At 38.8% G+C, this 13946-nt stretch overlaps 1 protein-coding gene across 3 annotated transcripts in view; it reads left to right on the top strand.

The window, feature by feature from the left end:
• Window positions 1-13946, top strand: part of LOC150088086 (nardilysin-like) — a 569173-nt gene that overhangs the window by 252051 nt on the left and 303176 nt on the right. For all 3 annotated transcript variants that reach the window (XM_090370567.1, XM_090370565.1, XM_090370566.1), the window contains exon 14: window positions 3387-3500. In XM_090370567.1, the coding sequence (XP_090226693.1) occupies window positions 3387-3500 (114 nt within the window). The remainder of the gene's footprint in view (window positions 1-3386; window positions 3501-13946) is intronic.

Raw genomic sequence — 13946 nt, 5'->3', positions numbered from 1 at the left:
TGATATGAAGGTAACAGGGTTGTTAAGGACAGTAATGATAGTACACTACTGCAACAGGATCTGGAAAAGTTGTGCAGATGGGATGAGAGGTGGCAACTGAAGTTTAACATTGACAAATATAAAGTACTGCATATGGGTAGCAGTAACCTCAGAATAACATATCGACTGGGTGGTACACTACTCAGGGTAATGGAGAATGAAAAGAACCTGGGGGTAATTGTTGTTGTTATTTGGTTTTTAGGAGCATTAGCAACTAAGGCCATATTGCTCCGGGAATATGCGGTGGATATTCATTGACCTTTCAGCATCTCCGTATTTGGTGGTGACGGGCTCGAACCCTGGTCTAATCAAGCATGTGCTATGCTCTGCTGCTCCTTCCCACCTGGCTACGGAGGCACTCGGGGGGGGGGGGGGGGGGGGTAATTGTGCAGTCAGATATGTTTTCTGAGCGGTGCAAGAAGGGTGCAAGAGTAGCTCATGGTGTCTTGTCAATGTTATACATGAATTTTGCTAGCAGGTGATTGTCCCCTCGTATTAGGCAGTGGTCAGGCCACACCTTGAGTACTGTATACAGGTCTGGAGGCCTCATTTTATGGAAAGATGTAGAGGTGCTGGAACGAGTACAGAGAAGGGCAACGAAATTGGTGAGTGAAACAGAGGGTTGGTGTTACCAAGAAAGACTTCAGTTCTGCAAATTTCAGCTTCTGGAGGTTAGGCACCTGTGAGGTGATCTAATTGAGGTGTAGAAGGCCTTGAATTGATTGAGCAAGCTCAATGCTAATGGGATTCATCCTCTTGCTCAGATTACTCACCTGAGGGGGCATAAATTCAAGTTGAAGAAAGTCAGTCGTAAAATAGATGTGTGGAAATTAGCCTTTAGCCAGCGGGTATTTGATTGTTGGAAGAAAATTCCATCTGTTGTAGTGGAGGTTAGAAACTTTAATAAGTTGAAGGCAGAACTAGACAAACTTTTCAAGTGAATGACAAACTTTTGAAGTTTCTCGGTTACCCTGTTACATTAGGGTAACCGAGAAAATTAATTCATATAAACATGAGCATTGTGTCTTTAAATTGTGTGTTCTCTGGTTGATTTGCCTCTTTTGCTGGATAAAAACCCCAGATTCTGGGAGAAAAAACCTTGCTGCCTATGCCTTGAGACCAATTAACTCAGCCATAGAGTGAAAAGATCATAAAAGTTCATTGTGTCATCAGTGAGATTCAAATCCAGACCTTTTCCACCCAGTGTGGGGAGGATGGCGATGATACCATTATGCTATCCACACAGACTAAATGATGTAATAAAGAAAATAGAATTTGGCATAGGTAGGAGTGTATTAATGGCAGAATATAATATTGGATCGTCAACATGTTTGTTTTTTTATGTGCAGTTAATAAAATTGCATTCTTGATCTCTTTATTTCTTATTTAGCCTCATTATTTCTGCAGTATATATATTAAAAATAAAACTTGCTAGATAACAGAAAAATTGAAATAATGGCACCTTGAATCCCCAAAGGTGTCATTATTCTGAAAGTATACTGTATTTTATTGAATTTTTTCTTTCCTAGGTTAACTGTTATTGCTGCAATACAAACTAAAATAAAAGCATGTGTCTAATGGAATGGCAGTTGTTATTTTTCTAACATTAATTGTTCAAAGGATCATTTTTAACCCTCTCCTTTTTTTTTTTTTTTTTCTGTCATTTCTATAAGCACTGCAAAAATAAAATGTCATAGTAGTAGTAGTAGTAATAGTAGTGGCACATGATGCAAGAAAGCAAGTGTAGGAGCTTATGCAGCATCAGCCAAAAAAAAAAAAAAAATCACACCATTCCCTCCAAATGCCTGTCCAGTTCCTCCTTAAATTTATTTAATCTATCAACTTCCACAACGACAGATGGAAGTTTGTTCCAGCAATTAACCACCCGCTGGCTAAAGGCAAATTTCCGCACATCTATTCTACATCTATCCTTTCTTAATTTGAACTTATGTCCCCGTAGGTTTGTAATCTGAACAAGTGGAAGGATCCCATCAGAATTCAGCGTTCTCAACCCATTCAAGGCCTTATAGACCTCAATCAGATCACCACGCAGGTGTCTAGTCTCCAGCCACTGCAATTTGCAGAACTTAAGCCTCTCTTCGTAAGAGAATCCCTTCATTCCCCTCACCAATCGTGTTGCTCTTCTCTGTACACGCTCAAGCAAATCTACATCCTTCCTAAAATGAGGCCTCCAGACCTGTACGCAGTACTCAAGGCATGGCCTGACCATTGCCTTATACAGAGGGACAATCACCTCCTTTTCCCTGCTAGCAAAATTCCTATATATCATTGACAAAACCCCATGACCTGCCCTAGCAGCCTGTCTGCATTGCTCAGAAAACTTCATATCTGACTGCACAATTACTCCCAGGTCTTTTTCATTTTCTACCACCTTAAGTGTGGTACCACACAGTTGGTACGTTTCTCTGGGGTTACTTCTACCCATATGCAGTACTTTGCATTTGTCAAGGTTGAACTTCAGTTGCCACTTCTTAGCCCATCTGCCCAAATTATCTAGATCCTGTTGCAGTAGCACACTGCCATTACTGTCATTAACAACCCTGCCAACCTTTGTGTCATCTGCAAACTTCGACATTAAGCCTGATATACCTTCATCAATATCATTGATAAATACACAAAACAACAGTGGACCCAACACCGAACCCTGTGGGACTCCACTAATAACATTAGTCCACGAAGAGCAGCACCCATTGATTACCACCCTCTGTCTTCTCCCACTTAACCATCCTTTTATCCATTGTAGCAACTTACCCTTAATACCATACTGCTCCAATTTGTACAGTAGTCTTCCATGCGCAACAGTGTCAAAAGCTTTCCTGAAATCCAAGTATATGATATCAAAATTATTTTTTGCATCCAGTTCCTTTGTGACCACATCATAATAACCAATCAAATTTGTCAGACAAGACTTTCCCTTAACAAACCCATGGTGTGTTTGAATTATTGCTGCAGTCTTGTCTAGATGATCCTGCAATGCATCTTTAACCAGTGACTCCATTATTTTACCCGGAACAGAAGTTAAACTAACTCTCTAACATAATAACTAACCATCTCACAATGGTTGTTATTATGTAATATTCCTAGTATTATAGCAGCTGTGAATAGACATTTCTTAAAAAATGGATGAATGACATTCTCTGAAAGGTTTATTAGAGTTTCTGATGTGCTGATTCTGATAAAGCAGAATTGTTTCATTTCCAAACTTCCTCCCCAGGACAGTGATTTCAGTGGGATTAGACAGTAACTTTTTGCACATGTATTCATTATCAAATTAATATGAAACATTGCAAACCATTGTCTAATTCTTATTTATTTATTTTTAACAGATATTGACACTGGTGTTTCAGTATTTAAAGATGCTTCAAGATGAGGGTCCTCAAGAGAGAATATTTAATGAAATTCGTGCTATTGAACGCAACAAATTTCAGTTTGAGGAGCAGGTAAAAATAATTACAAATTAACAAGTTATCATATAGCTTAAAATGTAACATATTTCTGGATTAAAATTTTGTTAGTATTATTAGTAAAGGCCATAAGATGCAAGGAAGCTGGAATGACACAGGAACTTATCTGTTCAACTTATATTCAATATTATCTGAAAAGATTTATGGATAATTATTTACGGATAATTCACTAAATGTAACAGGTTAGTGCATTAGCATCATTTGTACATAGTGAATTACTGAAAATGGCAAAAGGGCATTGTTTTTGTCATATCTCATATTGTGAATACCTTCACAAGTTGGTATTACACTACCTAAGTAATGTTTCACCAATGGAGAAGATTATTGTTGCTTATTCTCAATGGATACCATCACCCAGACTGCCGTTTCATGGCTCTTTGGACTCTCATCGGAAGGTGGATAGGTACCTTGGTGTTGCAGTAATGACAACTCAGTTATGAAGTATAACTTCACAATATGAGAGATTCCAGATAGTATATAACAGTATAGACTGAAACGATTTATGGCTAAAGCCTCAACTTATAGAAAATTCACTAAATGTAACAAGTTAGTGCATTAGTATCATGTTTGTATGTTATGAATTACCGAAAATGCTGGTATCCAATGAGAATAAGTGACAATAGTCTTCTCCACTGGTGAAGCATTACTCATTGGAAGTAGTGCAATACCAGGCAATTCGTTGTGAAGGTACTCACAATATGAGATACGATAAAAATGATGCCCTTTTGCCATTTTTGGTAATTCACTACGTACAAACATGATGCTAATGCACTAACCTGTTACATTTAATTCACTATTATCATATTCTTCCTGCTACCAGAAGGTACCATTACAACTATCCATTAGATTCCATCATCATTTATTTTGCTTCTTCTTACCCCCCCCCCCCAAGTATTGTTTACATCTGAACTAGACACTCCCTCCCATAATGCTGCCTTGTTTCCATGCTCTGTAACCCACACTTCTGTAGCCTCGTCTTGTTAGCTCCCTTTGCTGTCATCCATCTTGGGCCATTTTGAGAAGCTTATTATCTTTCTTTAGATGTGGTCTCTAGACTTAAACACAATAGTCTAAATGTCTCATTGTTGACGTGTATAGTAAGTCGTTGATAAGACATCAGGTTCCTTCCTGGTCATATGCTTACAATGCAAAGTAATCTTCACATGGTTTGTATAATGCTTGGGTTTCCTTCCTCATTTACACTCTTTACTCTACTCCCTTTAGTGTCAGTGTTATTCTTGTGTTTGTTCCCATATATAGAACCTTACATTGGCAACATTGAAACATAACAGCTATTTCCCCCCCCAGTCATACAGAAGCTTGTGCAAATCATTCTGAAGGAGCACAGCCTGACTTGCACCCTGCCATAGTTCAAAATGCTCTGGTAGCATTATGGATTACTTGATGGTGAGCTATGTCTAGCCATAAAAGTACAGTAAACCCTTGATTTAACAGACCCTGATATAATGGATTTCAGATTTAACGGACTGGAAAAATAATAATACAGTAATGTACATATTAATCTCAACCATATTAATTTTTTTAGGTTATACATATCTTCAGTGTTATTATTAATTAAAATTAATAATAATTACTTATTTCCATTATTGTTTTGATAATTACCTACTTTTATTTTTATAATCAAATTCAGGAAATTGTAGTCAGGAAATTGTTTTTTATCCTTTTGAAAACTTGTTCAAATAGCTGTTTTCCCAGATTACATATAACAGATAAGAGCAGGCGGCGACTTGCGAGCTGAACATGATTTGGGACACTAAACTGCAGGTCTACCAACTTGCTTTGTTTCGGTCTCAGTCTGCCTCAAGCTATCGTGCGGTCAGGTTGTATACAGAGTGTTTCTGTGATTTTTGAATTGTGACTTTATTTATTAAATAATTTTGCAATCCTTACAATTTAAAATGGCATCAAGTGATAGAGGAATTAAAAGAAAGCATGTGTACTTAAATGTGGCACAGAAATTAGAGCTGATTGAGAAATTAGAACAAGGCGTCTCAGTAGCAAGTGTTTGTGAAATTTATGGTGTAAAAAAAAACAAACTGTTTCTGATATCCATAAATTAAAGGCCAAATTGCAACATAATTTTATATTGTACAGTACTGTATATTGTATTAAAGCTTTTTTTATATATTAAGAACAATAAAAAATGCCCCCCCCCAGGTTACATTCGATTTAACGGACTTTCGGCATTAACGGACACCCCTTCTCCCCTATTAGTCCGTTAAATCAAGGGTTTACTGTATGCTGTTTCTACCTGATGCATACTTCTGCCCTTTTTGCTATTCCATGGCTTTCTGCAAGAAAAGTAGTGTACCAGTCTTGTCATCTACCATACACTTACCTACCAAAAGTAATGGGGACTTATGAACATCCATTTATTCAAAGAAATTAACTTATTTAATTTATTAGTTAGTGTGCTGGCTTACCTCTGGCCCTGATTACTGTTTCACTCTGTTGTGGAAGACATACTAATATCTGGTAAAGTAAACTGCAGCCATTAGCAATCCACTACAGGATGGAAGCCTCCTCAGCGATTCATGTTGAAGGGAAATGAACCATAATTTGCCATGTTGGTCCAGTGCAGGGTTGGCAGATCGACTGTATTTAGCAGTCAGGGGCTTGAACCCTGATCTACTCAAAAGCATGTGCTATTGCACTCCCTCTCCTGACCACTTGGCTACGGAGGCCGTTAATATCTGGTAGCAAGCTGATAATATTATTGTGTTTTACTTTTTCTTCAAAGTATTTGTGAACTCTACTAACAAAGAGTGTTGTTATGGTCTTTCCCTAATTCTTCATTCTACTTCATCCCAAAGATGTTCAGTTGGGTTGGAGGCTTGAAGTGGTGAAACCCATGTTTAGTCTCTAGAGCAAAGTTTCCGGCATTCCCCTTCCCCCATACTTCTCCTTCAACCCATGCACGGTACTAAGTACTATAGGTTTTGATACCTTTCGTGTTTGGGGTTTTCATAAAAAAAAAAAAAAAAAAAGTCGGGGCTTTGTGTTAGCTATGGAAATATTTGGATGTTATACCCTTCGAACAATGTTCACAGTCCTTTGCTTTGCAACTGCAGAATTGTCATAAAATTGCTACAATGTAGAATTGTTCAGAACATCAGTGTAAGGTGCAGTATTCATGGTTCCATGCACTGCAATTAGTGAAAGTAGCCCATAGGTTACTCCCCTCCCCTCCCCTCCCCTGATCTTTCCTCTTTTTCCCAACTTCGGATTTGGGACAACACAGTCAGGTATGTAGAGGAATATTTTCCAATGTTCCCCAAGTATATGCCATATCCAAATGTATCCATCAGGTTGGAAGAGCATATAGCATGAATTATTGCTCCACAGGACTGATTTCCATTGATTCAAAGTTCAGGTCTAATGTGCCTTGTACCGTGGCCTCTTCATGGCTTTTGTTTTTGTTATCCAAGTCTTGTTCACTGCAGCTATAGGTCGTGATATACAAAGCAGCTATAGGTCGTGATACACGATATACAGAAGTATAGACTACTTCTGTATGGCGTGAAGTTTAAACTCATACTGCCCAGTTTCACTCACACAAATTCTCCTCATCATGGATGAATGGTCTTTTGTCTGCAAAAATCAATTTAAAGTTCAGTTCATCTGCAATGTCAGTTGGGCTATCTAAGACTTTATTTCACCCATTATGCAAGGGTCGTATCTGATTTCATCTTTTTATTCTTTGTATTCACATACATGAAAAACTTCTTTTCTTCATTTATTTCTCATAATCAGTTGCCAACCTAACCTTGTAGTATCTCATATTACAGTTCAATGTCTAGCTTTTATAGGCCTTAATGTTTTTAATCATTCTGTAACTGCCCCATGACATTGTTTTATACTCTACTGAACTGGCTAGCTTATTATTAATTTTTTTTTTATATGCTCCTCGTGCTATGTTTTCTTATTGGCATTTATGCATTCCTGGCTTCTGCAAATATCTTTAAAGGTATTCCATAATTCCTATGTATTTTCTCTGTATGCTATCTGAGAGTTCATATAGCACCTTAAGCTTTTGGTCTCTTTTCTTGAAATTAAACCCATACCCTTGCCTTTAACTGCAACCTCTCTCCTCTCCCTCTCCTCCTCCTCCCCCCTCTCTGTCCCCCCTCTCTCCATCATTCAACTTAAAATTCTCTGATCACTCTCTGCTAATGGTTCCTGTACTGCCAGCCCTATCATGTCATTTGTGAGTGATGATCAGTTCTAGAATATTCTTGTCCCTAGTACTTTTCTTAACATGCTGATACAAATAATGATCATCTAGCTGATTTAAAAATTTTGTTCCCTATGCTCAGTTTCCTTCCCACTTGCTCCAGTCTATAAGTTGCAATTTGAAATATCACTCAACATCTGCATGTTGAGGTGCTTATCGTGATCTTCACAATCTTATGATCTGTAGATTACTCCCAGTCTCCTTTGCTGTCAACTAACTCACCACACAGATTCTGTACATGCTCAGGGTCGTTTTGATAAGCAAATGACCACATTATCCCTTCCGTCTTCCGTATCCCTCCTAAATATATATGGTAGTGAAACACTCATTAGCCCCTATTTCTGGGTGAAACCACATTTCTGTTAGCTCTATTATGCCAGCATTAGTTCTAACCAAAAATTCAAATACATTCAATTTATTGACAGTGCCCTTTACATTACTGTAGACACAGCTAAGATTAAGTGTTCTGTATAATTTACTACTCTGACACACCTGCTTGAACTATTTAAGTGTGTTTCCTTAGCATTAGCTTCCTATTCAGGTGAAACAATGCTACCCTTAGCACACCTTGCCAATACTGGCTTTTGCAGCCACAAACAAGAACTCTTGAGATGTATATATGAGGGCTGTTCAATAAAGAATGATCCTAATTTTTCATGAATAACTGTACTGCTTGCTATTTCTAGCTGAGCTGTAGAATTTAAGATGAAACCAGTGTTGCATCACATAGCAACTGTTCAGTTGACTCATGTGCATGGTGTGATCTTTGTGATTGGTCAAGTTTATGCCTGTTCATTTTTATGTAGGTAACAATGGTTGTGACATGCAAGGAATAGTATACTGCTCTAAAATTTTGTTTCTGTATAAAGAAAACATCAGCTGAAGCATAATGAATGTTAAAAGTGGTTTATGGTGAATCTACATTTCGAAATAGCACAGCTTGCAGGTGATTTATAATGTCTAAAAATGGACAATTCAATCACAAAAATTGGTGGTCCTGATGCTCCAACCACTGCTGTCATTACAGAAACCATAAACACTACTTCTGTAATCGTGACAGAAAATCATTATATAACAGTAAGGAAACCGGAAGAGATGATGAAAATATTAGTAGGATGCATGCACAGTATTCTCCGTGACCATTTGCACATGACACATGTTTTGTGCATGCTGGGTTCCAAGGCTACTCACATCTCAACAACAACAGCAAGTTCACATAGAGGTTTGTCAGGAGCTGCAATGGATGGTTACTGAAGAATGTTTTGCACAAGGTGATAATGGCTGATGAGATATGGCTTCGTCATTTTGACCCAGAGAGTAAGCAACAGCCAACTGGGCTAGCCGGGTGAGTAAAGTGCCTGCCTGGCAACCCAAAGGTCGAGGGTTTGAATCCCGCCTTGGACTTGGATCAGAGTAGTGCAAAAACCTTGGGAGGTGCATTATGGCCACAGAAGCCGATGCGCCAACAACTAACGAAAAAAAAAAAAAAAAAAAGTAAGCAACAAAGCTCTGTTTGGAAGTCCATGTCATCGCCAACACTGAAAAGAGCAAAAGTTGTAGCTTTTTCAGGAAAGGTAATAGTCATCACTGATTTTGACATTAAAGGAATTGTTTACCAGCATGTTGTGCTATGTCATACCACTGTTACGGACCTAACTACAGAACTGTACTGCACACTTTGTGGGATCACATTCATGCAAACAACCACAACTGCATGTAGGTCGAGGCGCCTCCGTGGCCAGGTGGGAAGGAGCAGCCGTGCGTAGCATATGCTTCTTGATTAGACCGGGGTTCGAGCCCGTCACCACCAAATACGGAGGATGCGGAAAGGTCAGGGAATGACCACCGCATATCCCGGAGCAATATGGCCTTAGTTGCTAATGCTCCTAAAAACCAAATAACAACAACAACAGTATGTAGGTCGGCAGATGCTGCATCATGATAATGTGAGACCTCACATTTCTCATACTACATTTCCAAATAGCCCTACAGCCCTGACAATGCAACCCTGTATTGTCAGAGCTGTAGGATGAAGGAGCTGCAAGGAAAACACTTCCAGTTGTCAGTAAAGATGTAAAGGCATTGGAGTGTGATTTTTTGTGCATTAAGAATCTGCAGAAAAGGAACCACTAGGTGGCAGTGATCACAGTGTGCTGATGTAGGATTCACTCAAACAGGTAACTGCCATCAGGGGTAAAAGAAAAGTTTTTGCTTTCATAAAGGTGACTGTGGTGGTCTGAGGCAGTTTTTAAATTCTATACAGTGGGACCAACTGATGAAGTTACCAACAGCAAATTCTAAATGGGAAACAGTCAAAGAATTAATAAGTGGATGTCAGATGAACTAACGAGATGTGGCAGAGAAGAAAAATGCATAGGATACATATAAATTAACAGGTGACAGAGAAGCCTGCGGTAGATTATAAGCTGTTCTGTAATCAAGTCACAAAAGACATTAGGCAGGCAAAGGCAGATTAAGAGAAATCTTTGGAAAAGGATACAAAGAAAAACAGCAAAGAGTTCTTTACTTATGTAAACTCTAAAAGGAAGGGGATGAATCAGATTGGTCCACTTTTGATGTCGATGGTTCTACTTTTGATGATCCTGCTCAGATAGCTAGCAAATTGAATGAGTATTTTGCATCTACATTTACACATGATAAATTATTCAGTGAGGGAAATGCCAGCAGTGTATTAAACTCTGGCAGTGAGCTAAATGATTTTGTAATAACTGAGACCAAAGTGGAGCAGAAACTGTTGATGATAAACATAAGAAAGGCACTTCTTTCTTATCTATGTCAACTGGATGCACTTCCTTAGATTTTATGTGTTTCTTAACTAACAGCATAACCCTCTCCTCCCTTTCTATCCTTGTTGCATCCCTTATATCTGAGTGGCACCAAGTCTCTGATATACCAACAATAAGTATACATGCACCTGTTCTTACTCTTAGTTACTCTAACACAGCCCATGTATTTACTTGTTTCATGACCCCCAGCAGTTCCTGATATCCCCAGCAACTGGCTTTCTGGGCTGCTGCTCATTCCAATAGAACTAGTGCAAGAATCATTTCCACCTCTGCCTGCGGCTACTGTTAACCTATTAGTCTGCGAATTCCCCCCAAGCTAGCAGTTTTCCACCTAACGTTGCCTCGATAGCATCAGCAAATATTCTTGCACTCTTTCTATTTAAGTGTATCCCATCCCTGTTGAACCAATCTCTCCAATTAACAAGCACAGACCACACTGAGAAAAATTCTACCCCATGAGCCCTGTACAATCTCGCCAGGTCCAAATTGATTGACAAGGCTCTCATCATATACTCCCTCCTATCTTGTCTGGGCAGTATTGCAGACACTCAAATTTAACCCCAACTCTCGACTACTTTTTTTAGCATTGACCTGTACTTGCTTAGTAAATCTGCAGATGTCATCAGTGCCAACATGTACAATGATGTCACCTTTTGTGCCCTTAAAAGAAAAAGTTTACCTGCAGTTGCTTTGATTTGCATAACGACTTGCTGGTCATAATGTTCTGGCTCATCAGTGTATAGTGCAGACACAGCATGTCTTTGTTAAGGGGGAGTTTTGTCTGACTAATGTGATTGGATACTATGATGTGGTCACAAAGGAACAGGATGCAAAGAATTTTGATAACATATACTTGATTCTTAGGAAGGCTTTCGATACTGTTGAACATTATTATTATTATTATTAGCCATATGGTACAAGGAAGCTTGAGGCTTATGCTGCACCAGCCAAAAAAAAAAAATTTTGGAATATCCTGCGAGAGAGAGAGAACACGAGTATTTCAAAAGTAGAAGGGAATTACCAAGAAAGTAGAATGATGATATCCAGCTCAGAACTCTAGGTGTGTCAAGCCCATACTCACCAGATGTGACCCCTGGGTTTAATGGAAGACTGCTGTACAAATTGGAGCAGTGCAGCATCGGGAGGCAAATTGCTATTATGGAAAAAGTGATGGTTGAGTGGGAGAAGACAGAGAGTGGTAATCAATGGACACTGTGCTTTGTAGACTAATGCTATTAGTGGAGACCTCCCAGGATTCAATGTTAGATCCATTGTTTTTTTCTGTATTTATTAATGATATTGATGAAGGTATATCATGCTTAATGTGTAAGTTTGCAGATGATACGAAGATTGGCAGAGCTGTTAATGACAGTCATCATCATCATCATCATCAGCCATTTTCAATCCACTGCAGGATGAAGGCCTCTCCAGCAACTTTCCAGTTCCTTCTGTTTTGAGCACTGGCCATCCATTTACTACTCAAAAACTCATGAATTTCATCTATCCATCTCCGCCTTTGTCTTCCAGGTTTTCTTCTAGCTCCTCTTGGGTACCATTCTGTTATTTTCTTAGTCCATCTGTCATCATGTCTTCGAGCTATGTGTCCTGCCCAAGACCATTTTAGTTCTTTAGTTTTGATAAGAATGTCCTTTACTTGAGTTTGCTTCCTAATCCATGTGTTTCTCTTCTTATCTAACAGTCTGATTCCCAATATAATTCGTTCCATTCTTCGCTGTGTAGTTCTTAGCTTCTCTTCCATTCTTTTGGTGAGTGCCCAAGTTTCACTTCCATAAGTCATGGTGGGGAGTATACATTGATTCATTATTTTACGTTTCAGACAAACTGGGATATTGCTCTTCAGTATGTGACTATATTTCCTGAATGCTATCCATCCACAATTTATTCTTCTCTTGACTTCCAGCCATTTATCATTATTACAGCTAATAACTTGTCCCAGATAAGTATATGACTCCACCTTTTCAATTACTGCTCCATCAATCATTATTTCCCTTTCCGTGGCATACTTGTTCATCATTACTTTTGTTTTAGCCATATTCATCTTTAGTCCAAAATCCTTACTAACTGTGCATAACTGATTAAGATTTTCCTCTAATTCTTTGGGATCGTGGCTTATGACCACAATGTCATCTGCAAATCGTAAATGGTTTAGGTACTCTCCGTTCACATTGACTCCTTTCTGCGACCAGTCTAATCTTCTGAAAGCTTCCTCAAGGGCAGCAGTAAACAGCTTCGGAGATATTGTGTCTCCTTGTCGAACTCCTTTCTCGATTTTAAATTTGCTACTGTCTTTGTCTAGTCTAATAAAGGATGTAGCACTCTCATATATTTTCTTCAAAATCATAATATATGGAGTATCTATGCCTTGTCTTTCCAGTGCCCGAAACATTGCCTTATGCTGTATGGAGTCAAATGCCTTTTCATAATCCACAAATGCCAGGCATAATGGTGTTTTATATTCATTTGCTTTCTCCATTAGCTGTGATATTACGTGAAGGTGATCCATAGTTGAGAATCCCGTCCCAAAGCCAGCTTGCTCTTTCGGTTGATTCTCATCAAGTATTCTTTCTAATCTGTTAGTAATGACCCTTGTGAACAACTTGTAGATATGGGATAACAAGCTAATTGGTCTATAATTGCCAATTTCTGATTTATCTCCTTTCTTATGCAGCAAAACTATGATTGCATTATTCCACTGCTTAGGCATCACACCTTTTCTAATGCACTTTGTGAAGAGCCTTGCCAGTTTTTGTGTTATGTCTCTTCCTCCCAATTTTAACAACTCTACAGTAACTTCATCTTCCCCCGGGGCTTTCCGATTCTTCATTTTCTTCAATGCATGTCAATGACAGTATGCCACTGCAACAGGATCTAGAAAAGTTGAGCAGATGGGCCGAGAGGTGGCAATTGAAGTTTAATATTGATAAATGTAAAGTACAGCATCTGAGTATCATTAACCCCTGGAAGTAACTGTGTAATCAGATATTGAATTTTCTGAGCATTGCAGACAGGCTTCCAGAGCAGATCATGGGGTATTGGCAATAATAAACAGGAATTTTGCTAGTAGGGAAAAGGAGGTGATTATCCCTTTGTATAAGGCAATGGTCAGGTCACATCTTGAGTATTGTATACAGGTCTCGAGGCCTCATTTTAGGAAGGTTCTAGAGCTGCTGGAATGAAGGGCAACAAGATTAGTGAAGGGCAACAAGATCATAGAAGGGCAGCAAGATTAGTGAATAGAAGAAAGGGTTGCTCTTACGAAGAAAGGCTTAAGTTTTGCAAATTACAGTGTCTGAAGACTAGGAACCTGCGAGGTGATCTGATTGAGGTGTATAAGGCCTT

The sequence above is a fragment of the Mastigoproctus giganteus genome, chromosome 3, assembly GCF_048544385.1.
Source record: "Mastigoproctus giganteus isolate SK-2022 chromosome 3, ASM4854438v1, whole genome shotgun sequence".
Lineage (NCBI taxonomy): Eukaryota > Metazoa > Arthropoda > Arachnida > Uropygi > Thelyphonidae > Mastigoproctus > Mastigoproctus giganteus.
Note: the sequence above shows the minus strand (reverse complement) of the source record. Positions and strands in the feature narration are given on the sequence as shown.